This window comes from Ovis canadensis, chromosome 4 (assembly GCF_042477335.2).
Source record: "Ovis canadensis isolate MfBH-ARS-UI-01 breed Bighorn chromosome 4, ARS-UI_OviCan_v2, whole genome shotgun sequence".
Taxonomy (NCBI): Eukaryota; Metazoa; Chordata; class Mammalia; order Artiodactyla; family Bovidae; genus Ovis; species Ovis canadensis.
This window is the reverse complement of record NC_091248.1, coordinates 76,925,249-76,940,991: the sequence shown is the minus strand read 5'-3', so window position 1 is coordinate 76,940,991 and position 15,743 is coordinate 76,925,249. Positions and strand designations below refer to the sequence as shown.

Genomic DNA, 15,743 nt, shown 5'->3' with positions numbered 1-15,743 from the left:
AAAAATACTCTGAAGCTAAAATAATTCAAACAAGTAGTAGAAGGAATGGTCAAAAAAAGGAGAAATGGAAACGCAAAACTCAGAAAATATGTTAATCTTTTAGTTTTAGAAATGTTGCTCAACTATGAAGTAAATGAAGGCAGTTATTAAATATCTGTATAGACTATATTTCTGTTTAACATTAGCAGAATAGTCACTAACACCATTTGACAATAAATGGTCCTTTCCCTTATGTTTCCAATATTTTAGGTAACCAATATATACTGCTTATGTACAAAAGCCCATGAATATTTAATATTTATCAAATATCCCTGCCCTCCTCTACTTTATCCTTTAAAATTATTTTAAATGTGGCTGGCTATGCCAATAGTGAAATCAATCAATAGGAAGTAATTTTTTATCTACTAATAGATATATTAGAAATGACATTGTCATAAAACTGAACGATAAGTCAATCATTATCTCACTGTTCTTACTATTCTAGTATACAGTATAAACCATACATATTAAAAATGAATAGTCTTACCTTAAATATGTGCCATATATGAAGAACAATGCCATCATTAGTCCATTTAAAATAAAAATTACAGCAACATAAAAGCAAGCAGGATCTCCCAATCCTTTAAAAATTAAAAAACAAAATGTTTTAACTATAGATTAATTTATGTGTCTGGCAATTCACATTAAATTGTGACTATTTTGAAAATGGTTGCCAGACACACTAAATGGTTGCCTGGGTTCCCATCTGAGCACATGACACCAGTGTGAAACATAGGTGAGACCAGAGAAGTAGCTGTAGCGGTTATAAAACAGGGCTGCAAATTCATGGAGACTCCTCCTGCAGAGGTCTGGGGTCTGTGCCCCTGCTTTTAAGTCTGGCTGGGCTTGTGACTGCTTCAGCAGGCCATGGCAGAAGCCGTATGGAAGAGGCCACGCAGTATCCGACTTGGAGCCCTGAGCAACCGCATGAGAAGCCTAACTACTCTGAGATACTAATACAAAAGCACAAGACGCGTGAAAAGGGCACTTGCAGGTGCTCCAGTGAGGCTCAGCTGGGCTCAGCCTTGCAGGTACCCCAGTCAAGCAGCCAGAATGTAAGTGAAGTAGCTCCAAGTTAATTCCAGTGTTCCCAGCCATTTGAGTCTAGCAGAGTCCTCTGACATCGCAGAAACAAACCAACCATTCTATACCCTGCCCAAATTCCCTACTAGCAGAAACCATAAACACAATAAAATTGTTGTTTACACCACTAAGTTTGCCGTAAATTTATTGTACTGCAACAGACAACAAGACAATATCACAGCAACTTGCCTTCACAGCTTTCAATAGGGCTGAGTCCTTCTCCTCTGGTAACTGTCCAACATATCTTGGTTTGAATACCAATCAAATCCATTATTTTGGTATAAATCCTGTACCAGCTGGCTAAGATTACCTAATTGAAAAAGAAAGGGAGACATTTTAAGAAAAAAGTATCCTCAACAGTTTCCTTACTAGAATATTTTTGAGATATTTTGACAATTGACAAATTTTCCCTTCCTGTACCATTCCCATCTGGGTCTCTTTAAATCTAGTAAAGAAGCTTCACAGTCCCCTATGTAGATTCTTCACTGGTCAGTCTTCACCTGTTCACCCACGGCTAAGAATAAGATATAACAAAAGATATACAATCTGTAATCTTCAAAAGCTATAAAATTCAACTAAGGGACATAAAACAAGAGTTGAACAAACAGAAAGATATTCTATCTTCCTGAACAGATTTAATTTTTCAAGATGTGAATTCTTCCTCAAATTAATTCATAAACATAAAACAAAGCTGAGCAAAATCTCAAGTGTCTACTGAGATGTGTTACATGGAAAAATGACAAAACGGAGATAACTGAAGAAAATGTCCTAACAGATAATAAAATTTGCTACTTATATAATTAAAACAGTGTGATGCTGGCACAAGAATAGCCAGACAGATCAAAGGAACTATGGCAGATGCAGTGGAGTGCCACAGGTCTCTCTTCGGGGCTGAGGCACTCAGCCCCTGAGCAGTTGGGAGGGGTGGCGGCTGACAACCCTCAGCTGCGTCTCTCTCTGGGAGCTACCCTCTGCAGTAGAGAGTAAATTCACTAAACGTCACCCTCCCCAAGGGTAACTGCAGCCATAACTAGTCAACAGGGGGGAATATAAAGGTCAGAGGCCCTTGCTTCAGGTAGGACAACTCTGTAGGGTCATCCCAGTTCCAGAGCTTCCCCAGAGATTGGCTGAGGCCTCTGCTGTGACTGGATCACAGCTCAACTCCTCTGCCTGCCTCCTCCTAATTCCTTCATCCCCCTTCAGATATTGCCCCCAAGGGAGTTCCCCTATATACTTCAGGTACAGATCTCCATCTTAGAGCCTATTTCTCAGGACCTCAACATAAGGTAACACTAAACAGAAAGTCCAAAAGTAGCTGAAAGCATATGTGTATAATAATTTTGGAAATAATAAAAGAAGCAGGCAGAAGATGGACCACTCACCCAAGTGTTAGGTTACACAGAAGACCATTTTGAAAAAATAAAAGGTTGGATTCCTGCCCCAAAACTGAGTATTCAAACAAATTTCAGATAAATTAAAACTGTTAATCTCAAAAACATAATTATAAAAAGAATAAGTTTTGTTTACATATATGAATGAATAAAAAACATAAATCTTAAAGATTCATAGACATGATAGCTCTGACAAGAAAAAATACATTCACATCATACTGTAAAGCTAAAGGGCAAACAAAAAGCTGGAGAAAATGTCGTATCTGTATAGCATAGTATTGACTTCCTGCATATAATGAGCTCTTACAAAACGTCAATAAAAATATAGACAAGGGCATGAACAAGCAATTAGTTTTAAAAGTGGAAGTGCATTTAATACATAGCACTGAAAATATACATGTACATACACAAATATATAACAATGAACAAAATGCATCACATGATCTTAATTTTTTTAGCCATTAAATTAGCAAGGATCCAGAAAAACACGCATTTTCAAAAACACTGCCTGTGGTAATTTTCATTAATAAATCCTATCCAGAAAGCATTTTGGCAACATGTACCAAAATCATCAAAGCCTATATTCTGTCGAACTAAACAGTTCCACATCCACAAATTTATAGTTTAAAAAAACATAAGTATACGTGTATCCCCATCCACAAATTTAGAGTTTAAAAAAACATATGGATATGGGTAAAGATTTTGCTTCAAGAATGTTTATTGCAGCTTTAGGATATTTTAGAAGTTGAAAACAACCAAAATTTTCATAAAAGATGAACTAAATAAACAATGGCAGATTGTATTACTGCCATAAAAAATGATGCTGTTGAGAAAAGATGATTTAGGAAGATGGTTTTAAATATTCTTAAAAGACAAAAAGCACTTATAAAAAAGTGTTGTGTGATCCCATTGCTGGAACAGTAAATGCAGACATGTACAGAAAGTACTCAATAAGCACTTTGGTGGTTATTTATTGGTCTCTATCTCCTCCATAATTAAGCAGGCTAACTCAGTTCATCTGGAAATTAGCCTCCTCTTACTCAATGGGAAATGACCAAGAGCCCTGATTAGTGCTGGTACTGAGCCCCAGCTTCAGATCTCACAGCACCAAGGCAGTCATGGCCCTGCTGCAGCAGGCAACACACCTTCTAGCAGCAACAGCATGCTAGGAAGGGGGGGCCAAGGGAAGCATGCTTAACAGGAGAACCTCAAGAAGGATGTCACTGAGGAAGTCACAACCCAGGTAGGTCCTGGAGAATGCCTAGGGATGCATTAAACAGTTACTCATAGCACTGCCTTCCTATCTCAGCTCCTTTCTTCCACTCCCACTAGGGGAAATGTGCATCTGATTAAATGAAGAATCTCAGATAAGGAAGAAACAGTATTCGGCAAATGACATGTAAAGGTAATGTAATACATATAAACACACAAATCTAGTTTTCATATTTTCTAAACCATGCAATCATAATACTCATTTCCATAAAATCATTAAAGACCCCCCAAATTAATAATGATTTTTTTCATATTTCTTTCTAAGATACCCATTTACTTTTTTAAAAAAGATAAAATTTAATATATTGAACTAGATCTGAGACTTAGAATCACCATTTAATATAAGCAATACTTTATAAAGTAAAAAAATCATAATTGAAAAAGTATCTTACCTCAGGGTAAAGATTGAACCTTTTTAATGTATTAATAACAAGGGGATATTCAGTCAGTTTATCATTCATAATCATCCATACTCCATTCAAAAATGAGGGTGCTTCCACAATAGTCTTAAAGTAGGAATAATACAGTCCCTAAAACAAGCACATGTTATAATAAAAAGTACATAATTACTATGCCTCGTATTAGCTTAAAATAAAACTTAGTATACCGTTTTTTAAAAACAAAGCAATCCACACACGTAACAGCTACAATTAATTTCACAGGATTCTGATCACTAATAAATGCTCAGGTTGTAAAAAACTTACATATTTTAGCATGCTGCTGCTGCTAAGTCACTTCAGTTGTGTCCGACTCTGTGCGACCCCATAGATGGCAGCCCACCAGGCTCCACCTTGTCTTAATTGAACAACTGATCTCAAAACAACTTAAAAAACAGCTTTAACATTGAAAAAGTCATATAACTCAGACAGCATGCTCATTTAGGAAACCCCTATAACCCTGGTGTGCTGCAGTCCACGGGGTCGCTAAGAGTCAGACATGACTGAGCGACTTCACTTTCACTTTTCACTTCATGCACTGGAGAAGGAAATGGCAGCCCACTCCAGTGTTCTTGCCTGGAGAATCCCAGGGATGGGGGAGCCTGGTGGGCTGCTGTCTATGGGGTCACAGAGTCAGACACGACTGAAGCGACTTAGCAGCAGCAGCATAACCCATACTAATCGAAGAGTTAGAAAAGGCTTCTTTCAGAGTTAGAAAAGGTTCTTCTCAGCTCAGCGTAAGGTAAGAAGCCTACAGAACTGGGGCTGTGAAAACAGAAGAGAGGGACCGTGGTAGTACTCCCATTTTGAGGAAAAAAATGCTTTACTAGTAGTTATGTATGGATGTGAGAGTTGGACCATAAAGAAGGCAGAGCACCGAAGAACTGATGTTTCTGAATTGTGGTGCTGGAGAAGACTCTAGGACAGCAGGGAGATCAAACCAATCAATCCTAAAGGAAATCAATCCTGAATACTCATTGGAAAGACTAATGCTAAAGCTCCAATACTTTTGCCACATGATGTGAAAGGCTGACTCCAAATGCAATATAACTGGTATCTTTATAATAAAAGGGAAATTTAAACTGAGATATAGGGGAAAATGCTTCATGAAGACAGAGGCAGAGATTGGAGTCATGGTACCTTATAATGCAAGGCAAGGATTACCAGAACCATGAGAAGCTAGAATGAAGTCTCAGAGAGAACACATTCGGCCATCACCTAGATTTTAGACTTCTAGCCTCCAGAACTGTGAGAAAATAAACTTCTGCTCTTTTAAGGTACAAGTACTTTGTTATGACAGCCCCCCAGGAAACTACAACCTACCTTGTTTATAGGTTTGATTTTGGAATCACATAAATATCTTATACAACTAAAATTTAAAACAAAAATGTTTATATTCCTAAATATCCAAAAAAAATATAAGAATTATTTATTAAATTGGGAAAGGATTTCAAACAAATTTAAGGTCAAGGCTGTATACTGTCACCCTGCTTGTTTAACTTCTATGCAGAGTACATCATGAGAAATGCTGGGCTGGAAGAAGCACAAGCTGGAATCAAGATTGCTGGGAGAAATATCAATAACCTCAGGTATGCAGATGACCCCACCCTTATGGCAGAAAGTGAAAAGGAACTAAAAAGCCTCTTGATGAAAGTGAAAGAGGAAAAGTGAAAAACTTGGCTTAAAGCTCAACATTCAGAAAACGAAGATCATGGCATCTGGTCCCATCACTTCATGGCAAACAGATGGGGAAACAGTAGAAACAGTGTCAGACTTTATTTTTGGGGGCTCCAAAATCACTGCAGATGGTGACTGCAGTCATGAAATTAAAAGACGCTTACTCCTTGGAAGGAAAGTTATGACTAACCTAGACAGCATACTGAAAAGCAGAGACATTACTTTGCCAACAAAGGTCCGTCTAGTCAAGGCTATGGTTTTTCTAGTAGTCATGTATGGATGTGAGAGTTGGACTGTAAAAAAAGCTGAGCGCTGAAGAATTGATGCTTTTGAACTGTGGTGTTGGAGAAGACTCTTGAGAGTCCCCTGGACTGCAAGGAGATCCAACCAGTCCATTCTAAAGGAAATCAGCCCTGGGATTTCTTTGGAAGGAATGATGCAAAAGCTGAAACTCCAGTACTTTGGCCACCTCATGCGAAGAGTTTACTCATTGGAAAAGACTCTGATGCTGGGAGGGATTGGGAGGAGGAGGAGGAAGGGGACGACAGAGGATGAGATGGCTGGATGGCATCACCAACTAGATGGACATGAGTTTGAGTGAACTCCGGGAGTTGGTGATGGACAGGGAGGCCTGGTGTGCTACGATTCATGGGGTCGCAAAGAGTCGGACACGACTGAGCGATTGAACTGAATTTTACTGTACACTCTTAGCTGAATATATATTAAAGTCAAAAATAAAACCACAAACAAGTTTTAAACTATTTCTAGTAATCATTTTTAACAATATATTTGATACTTTTATGCCTCAAATATAGGTAACGTGAAACCAAGAATCTCAGGCTAACAGAAGAGATACAAATTTAATATCAAAAAAGTAATTAATCCTAAATTTGAATGTAGAAATATAAATAAATAATTTATTTTTTCTATTAAAAAAATTGTTTCCTAATTCTATCTACTAAAAAGGCCTAGGCACAATGGCCAATCTAGTATAAAATACTAGCAATGAATACCTCTATCACCAAAATTGTGGCCTCTAAATACCATTTGCTACTGGAAGGAATCAGGGCTCCTTAGAATACTGGATGATTCCAGGTCTGGAAAGGAAATGTTCTGCAGTACCAGAAAGTTAAGGAAGCTACAGAATACTAGTGGGGTCATATCAAGGAGAATGTGTGTGTACATGTGTGCGTGTGTGTATGCACACATGCTCAATCATTTCCAACGCTTTGCAACCCCATGGACTATGCAGCCCACCAAGCTCCTCTGTCCACTGAATTTTCCAGGCAAGAATACTGGAGCAGGTTGCCATTTCCTACTCTAGGGGATCTTCCCTAGAGGGAAGGGATAGGGATCAAACCCATGTTTCTTATGTCTCCTGCATTGGCAGGCAGATTCTTTACCACTGAGCCATCTGGGAATCCCATATCAAGGAATCACAGAGCCAACTGCAAGGGCCCTCACCAGCAAAAGACAGGTAAGTTTAAGAAATCTGTTAAAAGCTATCAGGCCATAAACATACACCCAAAGACAGAACTCTGCTTGTCACCATTAAAAGATGCTAGAGAAGCAACTCATGTTTCCGAAAAGTTGTAATAGAAGGAAAGCATCAAGCATTTTCCTGTCTTTCTTGTATAAAGTGTAGCTCAGAGAAAAAGTCCAAATAAAGAGGAACATCAAAAGTTCTTCTTTATGGAGTTATTATGCTAAAGCTGAAACTCCAGTACTTTGGCCACCTCATGCGAAGAGTTGACTCATTGGAAAAGACTCTGATGCTGGGAGGGATTGGGGGCAGGAGGAGAAGGGGATGACAGAGGATGAGATGGCTGGATGGCATCACTGACTCGATGGACGTTGAGTCTGAGAGAACTCCGGGAGTTGGTGATGGACAGGGAGGCCTGGCGTGCTGCGATTCATGGGGTCGCAAAGAGTAGGACACGACTGAGCGACTGAACTGAACTGAACTGATGGTTAGTAAATGCCCATTCCCCCAGGTCACTTAAACTCTGATTGATATTTGAGGATACTGAGTAACTGGTCTTCAATATTTTCAAGTATGACAATGATACTGCAGTTAACAAAAAAGTCCTTTGAGACATACATGAAAAATATTTACAGATGAAATGATATGGTATCTGAGGTTTCCTTTAAAAAGAGATGGCATGAAAATGTAGATGACAGAAAAATGGCTATGTGTCTTCAGTTGTTGAAGCTACAGGAATGGGTAGGGGGAGTTGGGTCTACTCTTTCTACTTTAAAATATCTTTGAAAATTTCCATAAGAAGCTTAAAATATTTAGGTTATTAAACTACTACAATAAAATACTACATGAAAACTAACCATTTCAGTGCGAAAAGCCATCTCTCTTTCCAATGTTGAGAGGTGAGAAAAATGACGATCATTTTCAAAGAGGTGTGTTATATGACTCCTATAAAACAAAACAGTAACAAAGCAACAGTGTTGAAACTTATACTAAGTATAATTTTTAAAGAAACTCTAAAAGCAAAAATAAAATATTAATACTCTACGTATTTGCACTTAATTTTGTGATAAAACTCAAATAGAACAGTATCCATAGTTCTTCCATTCAATATATCTTATATTTCCACTAAAATTTCTCTCTATAAGAAAACACATCAAATTAGATTTTAAAATTAGAATGAACCAGAATAATGATACTATAAGCCAAAAACAATAAAATTATAGATTAAACTATAAATGTCATTGGGTTACTATTTCAGAAATGTCTGATTTATGAAATTCATATTTCTTCCTATCCAGAAGATTAAAAAACTTAATCTTTCCAATATGAACACTATATTAATGTTAAAAAGAGTTTCAAATATAACCTCATTAATAATAGATCTCTTTTTATTAAAAATTGCATTTTCTGGCTCTGATTTATCAATTAAACTACATTTGCATACTAGTTTGCTGCATGTAATATATATTCATCCTTATACTGGAATTATAGGCTGTAAACATCTGCCTAAAATATACCATAGGAGAAAAACGTTCTTACCAGTGCAACACTGCTGCAAAGGCAGCTGCAAGAAAAAAAGAAACATAAATCATTATTTTAGCATTAAAAGTGTTTTCACCTTACAGAAAAGCATTGCAAAGATAAACATGATAAAGTCTGGGAACTGTAGATCCTGAACTCATAGGGAGTGGATAAAGAATAGGGACTCTTCAAAAAAGGTCCCAGAGCTCTGCTTAAAATACCAGTGGACTAAATTATAAAAGAATTAAGCATATAGCTATAATTTTCATTCACTCAACAAAATAAATTAGGAGCTATTAATATTATTTGCCAACAACCATACAAGAAACGTTTGGATGGTAAGCTCCACAAACTCAGCTGCAAGAAGGATAGAACCAATGGTGAGAGGCAGAAGAATAAAGATATGGTAACTTCAGGGAACAGGACTGGAGAGGGACAGAAAAAAGGAGCTATCACTTTGATACATGCTGCAATATCTGAATTTTTATAATAAGTTTTAATATTTTTAAATAAATTTAAAACAAAACAGGAAGGAAGAAAAAGAGGTGGAGAAAGAAAATAGAAAAACAGAGAGAAAAACTGGTAATAAAACCAGTTTCGTACAAGAATCAATAGTTTGCCTTCTGTACAAGTACAAAGAACACATTAAAAAGAATCCAGAAAACAGTATTCTTATATCACAAGATTCATCCTATTGTAGGCTTCTGATTAAATAACTACAAGGAAACCAACTATGAAATACTCTTAGAAATTAAAGACAAAGAGCTCAGATCTTATCGTCTTATTTTTATAGAGGTATTTCTATTTAAAATTTTTAAAATTCATTTTACCTAGAAGATACTAATGGTTACAAAAGACAAAGAGTTACTCTTTCTAGATCATTGAAACTACAAATATTTAACTAGGTTTATCATTTGACATTTGTTTGTCAAGGGTTCTTTGAGCTTTTGAAACTTTGATTTCTTGTTGAGCAATCTACTGTCCACTTCCTTTAAAGATGTCATACCACCATAATAAAATTTGGGCTTTATTTGCTTAATGTCTTAACTATTATGTCCTGAATAAATCATTCTTCTGTCATAGAATGTAAATACCACCTTTATCATACTGAAGAACTGTTACATTTATACTTTGGTAATCCCTTAGAGATTATAATTTTTACTTCATTGATAAATAAATATGGGAAGAATCTACCTGTTTACAGCACATATATGTTATTATCCATAAACATATAGATTCAATTATTCGAACTCTCTTTACAATTGCCCCTGACAAAACTCCTATCAGTAGAGCTAATAACATAAACTTAACTCATATTTCTTATTAACTCTTTCCTGGGAGTTTTAATACTTTCTCCCCTTCTAATAAACATGAAATTTTGTTTTCATTATACTTCACTGGATATTGTTAATGTATTTAGTTTTGAAGTGTATTTATTTGTAATGTATTTCCTTTGCTATACAATTGATTCTTTTAGGGTGTATTTTTGTTTATCATCTCTAATTCTCCATTTTAAGTAATATTTTAAAACGATAATTTTGTTCCTGTTTAATAATTTTACTATTTTAGTTTATTCTTCCCATGTGACAATAATAATAAACTTCTAGAATAATACTAAGTAATTCTGGTAAAAGAGGGCAAACAGTATTCTAGGGACTTTAACAGAAATGCATTTTACATTATGCCTTTAAATTAGCCTCTGACCTTCACAATTCTCCAGTAATACATATGATTTTTCAAGATCATCAGCTCTCTGCTCCCTCAGCATACTATAATTTCTCAGAAGGAAAAAGACACAAAGTCCTTTTGGTGCCTTCCTTAATTTAATCCTTGCAGCACTAGTCAATTCTTGGATTTCTCAGCATCTGAATGACCCTCTTTCAGTTTCCAAGGCTGATTCATAATCTGCCTTCAATTCACAATGTTTTAAATTCCTGTTTTCATTTCAATTTAACAATAACAATAGTTAATTAGTAGCAGTAGTAGTAATAAAGCAGCTAACATTTGAATTCTTATTACCTGCCAGGCATTTTTAAGTGCTCTACCTGAACTAACATAATCAGTCTTCACAAGCATCCTATGTGTTAAGTACCAACACCTCCCTGGTATACAAATAATAAGGGCTTCAGGCAGCTCAGTGGTAAAGAATCCACCTGCCAATGCAGGAGACACGAGGTGCAGGTTCAAAGGGGAAGATCCCCTGGAGGAGAAAATGGCAACCCACTCCAGTATTCTTGCTGGGAAATCCCACAGACAGAGGAGGGCTACAGTCCATGGGGTTGCAGAGTCGGCAGGACTGAGCGACTTAGCATACAGCACACATAGAGATAATAAGTTGATTCTCAGAGAACTTTAGAAACTAGCCCAAGAAACAAAGCGGATAAACAGAGAAACGGAAGTTGGAAGCAGGAATTCTGACCTAAGAACCCTGTACTGTGTGGCCTCTTGTGGAGGACGGAAGGGCTGCAACAAAGGCCTCCTTACCCTGAAGTATCTTATTCCCCTTCCATCTTTCCTTTATTATTTTAAGAAAAAAGAAAAAAAAGGCTACAATTCATCTGTTGTTACAGGCAGTGTATTCTATAGAAGCTATTTTTATATAAAAGTATAGAATTATGCTTTAATTTATACAATTGAGATAAATTCTATGTATATGTCATCTGAAAATGAAAACCCCAGTAAATAAAGCAGATACTGCCCTGTGAGCACATAATTTAAGCATAAAGACATATAATGACAAAAACTTCTTAAAACATCCCCAAAGAGCTTTTCATGCCTTCTTGCCTACAGAAAAGATTATGATTTTCTCTAAATATATTCTGGTGATTATTAATCCTGTGTATAGTCTTTTGGGAGTTCACAAAATTGATAACCAATTTTTCCAGTTTAACACATATGTTATTTTTGTCATTCTAAACATCAGAACATTAAAAAAAAAAAAAGCTTTCAAAAATTCCAAAACTATTCTATAAGAAAAATGGTGTTCAAAGAGTGAAAGTTTGCTTTGTAATCTAACTCAAAAGACTGCAATCCTGTGACTGAGAATTCTGTAAGGCTCTTAAGTTTTGCTGGAAGCACACAAATTACCAATACTCTGAAACTAAACTGGCCACTCCTTCCACTTTCTGATTAAAGAAATTTCGTACCAGATTATATGTCACATTACATCAATTTTCAGCCTTACAGGATTTGAGCTCCTTCTTCATTGAAAATTATTATTCTCCAGTTATTAGAATCTTGTTTAAACAAAATAGAATGCAATTCCCTGAGGGGAAAAACAATGTTTTACTGAATTCTACCATAGTAGTACTTAGTAAGAAGCTGAAAACAAAGTCCGACTCAAATGCTGAATTAATGCATATAAGGGGGAAAATTAAATAATCCTAAATCATGTCCACATAATAAACCAAAGTTGAATATACTTTGATAGTTAGCTATACACACACACACACACACACACACACTCACACACACACAGTGTGCATGTAATTGTTTTGTTTTCAAAAATAGATTCCCCGTGATCAGTGCAAATCAGACCCTTTGCCCAGGTGCAGCCTGCTGCCTAAGCCTCCAGGTTCTCAGTCCTGAACCCCAGCACAGTGGCGTTCCAGAGGCCCGCCCCAGCTCTGCTCCCACTGACGCGCCTCTGTCCAGCCACAGCTCAGAAAGCGCGGAGGGGGTGGCCCTTGTTGCTCCCCACCGCATCCATGGCCTGCATCGTTTCACCGCTGCGACGAGGGCAGAAGGAACAGAGAAAGAAACAGGACAGGAGGTTACTCCATGCTGTTTTGCTCAGTCTTCAAGGGCTCCTGAAGCCCATCCCCTCTCCAACCAGCGGATCCCCCGGATCTCTCCCAACTCTCGCAGTCTCTCTGTTTCTCCAGGCTGCCTTGCACTAGCAGGTGGCTCAGAAGTCCTGGTCTCTTCCGCAGACCCTCCCTCCCACCCACCCAGCTGGGATTCCTCGGAAGTGGAGCTCCGCGACCTGCTTTCCTAAGGTTCCTCAGCCGAGTCTTCTGCATGCTAAAGCTGGACACCCACCGTCCTTTCTCTCTTCCTCCTCCTCCTCAAGCTAAAAGCAGGAACTGCAAAGCTAGGGTGCTGTGGCTCCCTTCACCCCTCTGTGACAACCTGCTGGCCACAGAAAGTGAAAGTGAAAGTGAAGTCGTTAGGTCATATCCGACTCTTTTCGACCCCATGGACTGTAGCCCACCAGGCTCCTACTTCCATGGGATTCTCCAGGCAAGAATACTGGAGTGGGGTGCCATTTCCTTCTCCAGGGGATCTTCCCTACCCAGGGATCGAACCCAGGTCTCTCCCAGATGCTTTAACCTCTGAGCCAGCCACAACTGCAGTTGCCCACCCACCCTACACTGAATCCCTTTGGACTTCATAACTAGGACTTGCCTTAATTCTCAGAATACCTTCACAAGCTCTCTTGAGTCTCACAGCAATCTTGTATTCATTCTCATTTTACAGATGAAAAACTGGGCCTCTGAAAAGGTATTTCCCCCAAAGCAAGAACCTGGACACAGCCTCCCTCCTGAGCCTCAGTTTCTCTCCACAGTGACAGAGCTGCCTCCCTTTTGATCTTCATGCACTTGATGACTCCATCTTGTAACAATATTTATATGGAGAAATACACTCTAAGTCCAAAATGACTTGCAAAATTTAAAAATACAACTTATTCCTAAATTGAGGCTAATCCGTACTTAAAACATTCTGCAGCTTTGGCCTCCCTAATGCCCAAGTGACAAAATGACATAAAAAGAAGTTAAGAACTCTTCTTAAATCCACTGGACAGGATTTTCAAATTAATTCTGACAAGTTCCATATTAAACCTCTTCCTAATAGTAATAACAGTTGTTTTCAAGGGACCACGCAGAGTTTAAAAGTTTCTTTTCAGAAGCTGAAGTCACTAGGAAGTAGTCTAGCTGTTTCACACCAACAGTCTTTCCTAGAGAAGGAAGTCGACTTCTAAACATACAGAGTTAAGCATCTCCTCCCCATGTCTGAAGTCCCATTGGCTTTTCCATGGCTCATACCATGGAGCCCACATTCTGTGTCCCACCACACACCCTTCACATAGGCTACACAGGGCAACGATCCTCTGAAATACCTAGCATTTTAATGATGCTTCCTGATAGCTTCCCTGATAGCTCAGTTGGTAAAGAATCGGCCTGCAATGCAAGAGACCCTGGTTCGATTCCTGGTTTGGGAAGATCCCCTGGAGAAGGGAAAGGCTACCCACTCCAGTATTCTGTCCTGGAGAATTCTATGGACTACTGTCTATGCGGTTGCAAAGAGTCGGACATGACTGAGCGACTTTCACTTTAATTATGCAATATTCCTGAAAACTCTTAATTCGTCCTTCAAAGTTAAAGGCATTCAAAAGTGGTATTTAGAGAAGCCTGTCCTGCCAATAGGTATTAAACCTTGCTTGTTGTATTGCTGTTGTTTAGTCACTAAGTTGTGTCTGACTCTTTGCGACCCCACAGATTGCCCGCCAGGCTCCTCTATCCATGGGATCTCCCAGGCAAGGATACTGAAGTGGGTTGCCATGTTCTCCTCCAGAAGATTTTTTCGACCCAGGGATCGAACCTGTGTCACCTGCATTGGCAGGCAGATTCCTTGCCGCTGAGACACCAGGAAAATTCATTACACCTTGTTAGGGAAGTTAAAATGGAGGAAATCTTGGGAGAGCAGGCCTCTGATCCGCTTCTAACCTGCTGGACACTGCCTGGAATCCATGCCTGCCTGCAAGCACAGCAAGTCTGGAAGCACTTTAGGTAAGAAAGGGAGTAGGTCTTAGAATTTTCTTGAGCCCCTGATTGTCTGGCCAACCCCCTCTTCCCTGCTCCGTCTCTAAGATGTCTTGGGACTCACAAGATGAAACAAACGGCATTGTAAAAGAGCTGCTTTTTTGTATGCAAACTAATGATGGTATCAGTTTGTGAGTCAGAATTATAGCGGGATCCCTCAAAGCTGCAATTTGAAGTCTCACCCGCAGTCTGGCCACTGCCTGGGACCTTTGCTCAGCTGGGACTCCAGATTGCTCTCATTCAGGACTCGCCAGCGCTGTTCAAGTCTGGATGTTGGTGATGTATTGTTGCTACACATGTATGTTTCACATATATGATAGTGAAGGACAGGGAAGTCTGGTGTGCTGCATTTCATGGGGTCTCAAAGAATCAGGCACAACAGCAACTAAACAACAATGCTATTACTTCTGTCCATTGTTTCTAATTTTTTTTCTTTTAATGAGTGAATGAGTGTATATTTAAATTAAGTCAAATAATCTATATAAGGTTGGAATTGTTTATGTGTTTGTAAGGCACTCTTTCATTAATGAATCCTTCAAACCTAGAGCGGAAGTAAAAACTTTCCACCAAAGTTACCTTTATCACAGTCCCCTATGCTAGAGTACTTGAGACTAAAATATAAGCCAGCATCTGCGCCTTTAAAGATAAAATCTTCGACAGATAAGATTTAGGTACATAAAATAATGAAAACATCCGCACCCAAGCAAATAGCACAAAGTCTATGAACTGTAAGAAATCTGAGATAGCAGATCAATAATGGCCACTCAGGGCAGGGTTTATTAAAGTGGGATTGGGTGGGCAGAAGTGAGGGGGAGAGGTTGGATTCAGGACACGATTACAACTTAGGTGAGGATTTATGTTGAGTAGCCAAGACAGCTACAATAAAGCTGGATGTGGACTCTGATCCAACATAGCAAAAGAGTTCCCATCACTGATATTGATGATACAGAATACACATGATACTCACAACAATGAGTTATCAACTGAAGGCTCACTCACTATATATACGGTGTGTCTG

At 38.4% G+C, this 15,743-nt stretch overlaps 1 protein-coding gene across 2 annotated transcripts in view; it reads right to left on the bottom strand.

Moving 5' to 3' along the window:
• The window catches only part of DPY19L1 (dpy-19 like C-mannosyltransferase 1), a 95,822-nt gene that overhangs the window by 67,896 nt on the left and 12,183 nt on the right, over positions 1-15,743 (bottom strand). For both annotated transcript variants that reach the window (XM_069586701.1, XM_069586702.1), the window contains exons 2-6: positions 8,922-8,946; positions 8,240-8,327; positions 4,178-4,315; positions 1,312-1,432; positions 527-620 (exon numbers count right to left, since the gene is read on the bottom strand). In XM_069586701.1, the coding sequence (XP_069442802.1) occupies positions 527-620; positions 1,312-1,432; positions 4,178-4,315; positions 8,240-8,327; positions 8,922-8,946 (466 nt within the window). The remainder of the gene's footprint in view (positions 1-526; positions 621-1,311; positions 1,433-4,177; positions 4,316-8,239; positions 8,328-8,921; positions 8,947-15,743) is intronic.